At 36.6% G+C, this 3,586-nt stretch overlaps 1 protein-coding gene across 1 annotated transcript; it reads right to left on the reverse strand.

Annotated features, from left to right (window-relative positions):
• Nucleotides 1-1,259: 1,259 nt before the first annotated feature.
• On the reverse strand, nt 1,260-2,650 carry LOC128367801 (trace amine-associated receptor 13c-like). The gene is made up of 2 exons (XM_053328450.1): nt 2,478-2,650; nt 1,260-2,070 (listed from the first exon to the last, which is right to left on the reverse strand). The coding sequence occupies exons 1-2, from the start codon at nt 2,648-2,650 to the stop codon at nt 1,260-1,262; spliced, it is 984 nt and encodes a 327-aa protein (XP_053184425.1).
• Between the last annotated feature and the right edge of the window lie 936 nt (nt 2,651-3,586).

Here is a 3,586-nt window from a genome sequence, read left to right on the forward strand (position 1 = left end):
AACTCCTATGTACACAGTTATATATCTATTTCAATTTATTTTATCTGTGTTTTTACTTATTACAAAACAATTCTGAGGAAAATATTTTCTTTTAATTAATATTTTTCTTTTGTTAAACATTTGCCTTTTCTAGTTACTTACACATTATGATTTTACATATAAACACTTTATAATATCTTAAATAAACAATACATCAGTATACAAAGTCATTAAAATAACCAATTCAAAATAATCCAATAATGTAATATTGTAACACTGACAGGGGTCATTCAGTATGTTTATATATTCCACTTTGCTGCTAATACCCATGTAAATCTTTGAATGCAGGATGTTCACTTGCAATTTTACAGTAATCTTTGAATTTACTTTCTTAACTTTCATTAATGAAAACTTTTCCAACTCTAGAACCTGCATGTTGCTGCACCTCCTTTTTTTCCTCTCTCTCTTTTCTTTATTATTTTTGCTATAATAAAAAAACATTCTGATGTGATTCTGTAAAATGTATCTTCAAGACTGCTCTCTGATCTGTGGTCTGGATACTCTGTGCGAGGCCAAAAAAGCATCTGTTCACATAAGATGCATCAGCAAGACATGAGCTCATTATTTAGGTTTGAACTGGGACAGTTTCCATCATTTAGGTAATAATTCTAAAATGTGATACCCAAAAGGTTGTTGTTGATTGATTCATTTGAGTTTACAGATGTGTTTAAACAATCGTTGTTGTTCATATAGTTATTTCATTAATCCACCTGTTGTTGTTCATGATGATGATGTATTTGAATATTTCATTAATGTTAAACTCTTCCTCCTGTATTTAGCTTTAGTTTGAGGTTATTCAAGACAGAACAATATGTCAAGTGGATTGAAAAATGCTGCATGTCCATTTACTCATGGATACTGCTCCATTTTCTCCCCCCATATGCTCGACCCCCTTCCCCTGTCATGTTTGTTGGTTACAGTGATGGGAGTTGTAATGCCTTTGTTTATTTCTCTATTTGTAAAGGTTTGTCTTCAACTGTAGCATCAGTCCTCTTCTTATTACAGTAAGTGTTATATGTCTTATACAGTGAAAGTGGCAGCAGAGAGAAAAAATATACATCAAATAGTAAATACTATGTAAAACTGACAATGAGAAGAGTACTAACAGAGCACAGACTTTTCTCACGTGTCATTCATATGTACAGAAAGAGAAGAGAGGATTGAACAATTGTATAAATTCAGCAAAAGTGTTTGTAGAGCAGATCTCATCTCAGTCCTCTCTACAGTATGTTGACATCAGAGGAGCCAGACTGCAGTATCTGAAGAGTCACAATGAATTTAATAGATTTTCTAAACCAGGGGTAGAACAAGGCATATATCACAGGGTTCAGACAGGAGTTAAAATGCAACAGAGAGAGCACAAAGGATTCATATAAAGTATTGGAGAACTTGTCTGCTACAAGAGATGCACAATAATATGGGAAGCAACATACTAGAAAGACAACTACAATAATACCAAGAGTCCTGGCTGCTTTCAACTCAGATTTCTTTGATATCAGTGAAACCTGGAGTGTCCCAGCTGTAACATGAGAGCGCATGGCACGAGCCTGAGACACAGCCACCACAAAGACTCTCATATACAGGATTATGATGAGAGTAACTGGAATAATAAAGCTCAGTACAAGGTCAGTAACTCCTGAAATATAGTCAACTACCATCACACACTCTCCATGACAGGAATTATACTTACCTGGATGAGTCAGGTAATCTTTTGTAAAGACAATGCTGAATAAGGCAGAAAAGAGCCAACACAGACAAACACAGAGTTTAACTCTTCTCACAGTGATTTTGGTGGTGTAATGCAGAGGATCACAAATAGCCACATAACGGTCAATTGATATGAGCACCATGTCTCCTACTGAGGAAGAGATTATGATGAAGGCTATATAAGTACACAGAGAACATAGGACATCACCCACAAACCAGCAGAATATCTGTTTGACAATTGTTCCTGGCATCACCACAATGCCTACAAGAAAGTCTGATACAGCCAGAGAGAGCAGCAGGATGTTGGTGGGTGTGTGGAGCTGCCTGGAGGAAAAGAGAAAGGCATGATTTAACCAACAAGTCCTTATATCTAAATGATAAAACAGATCAAGCAAAAAGGGATAAAAAATGTTTTTTGATCTGCCACATCTATAGTTAACACATGGTTAAGTGTAGTTAATCAAAATTAATAGGTTAAGGTTGACATTAATTAATTATTGGGGGGAGAAGGGACATGAACCACTGTCTCTGGTGTCAAAGTGAGACATTTGAGATGTATCTTGCAAAAACTCTTTCAATAAGACAGAATAGTAGTCTGGTATTTCAAGGTACCTCATTATTTAGTGGGAGCTCAAACACAATTATTTCATTAAATCTGTCCACGTCCATATTAATACATCTTTTAATTCATTAATTTAAAAAAATTAAGGATCTGCTGATTATTTCCCTACCTGAAGTGGGAGACTGAGACGATGACAAGCATGTTGAAAGCTACAATGAGCACTGTGAAGGAGAAAAGCAGAATTTTCAGAGATGCATCTTCGGACCCAGAAGACAGCGGCCTCCTGCAGGAGATGTTGGGGAGATGTGGAAAGCAGAGCTCTGCTCTGTCCTGAACCTCCATCATCAGAGATTATCAGATAGCTGCAAGCTCTTTGTTGTCATACTGCTCATTTATCCCTTTCTATCGACTCAACCCCTCCCCTCTTCTCTCAGTCTCTGTTGGACACACATACCCTTCCTCCTTTGGTGAACACATCACACCATCATCTTCATCACTTTCACTGCAACACTCCCTCTCTCTCTTTTGTCCTACAGCCCTCCTTCCCTCCTCATCATTCAGGCAGACATGAGCACTGCCTGAAAAAATGCAACCTTGTTATTCATCTGAATGGAGCTAATCCATCAGTGCAGTGAAATTGCCAATGCAGGGTTGTTATATTTCATTTGTTTAAGCGTATGTTGTAGAACCACTTTAAGTTTGTACAGACGGAAAATCCCATACAGCTTCAAGTTATGTGTTCAAAGTGTTAAACCATTAAAGCAATCAAGCATTTTCAAATTGACCCTCTAGACTTTTATTGATGCAGTTAAGCACAAATGATTGCAATTTGTTGTTCATGTAATACAAGAGTATTAACCTCTTCCTCCCTAGGCCTCTGGCTCAGGGTCCTGCTCTAAAATGACATACCCAACATGAACATAGTATATCTCTGTAACTACAAGATCTATATGAATAATATTGGTATCATAATAAAGTTAACACTTGTGAGATACTTGTAAAGCATCAGCATATATGTTACTGGGTCAGACTAAATGAAGATTGAACACAGCATAAATCAAACATTTAATTTTCGCCTGACAAAAATTTACACTTTTATAGTGAATAACACATTCTGAATTATGCTGCTGTAGCCAGAAACCTCTTGAAACTGTAGCATAACATCTGAACATTATCTGTGCCAAGTCCCATGCTAATAAAGTAAAGCACTACAAAGTTAGAGAGATTTTAGTAGAGATATATTTAGGCACTCAACTCTGCACTGCGCACGCGTTACGT

Source organism: Scomber japonicus, chromosome 11, assembly GCF_027409825.1.
Source record: "Scomber japonicus isolate fScoJap1 chromosome 11, fScoJap1.pri, whole genome shotgun sequence".
Taxonomy (NCBI): domain Eukaryota; kingdom Metazoa; phylum Chordata; class Actinopteri; order Scombriformes; family Scombridae; genus Scomber; species Scomber japonicus.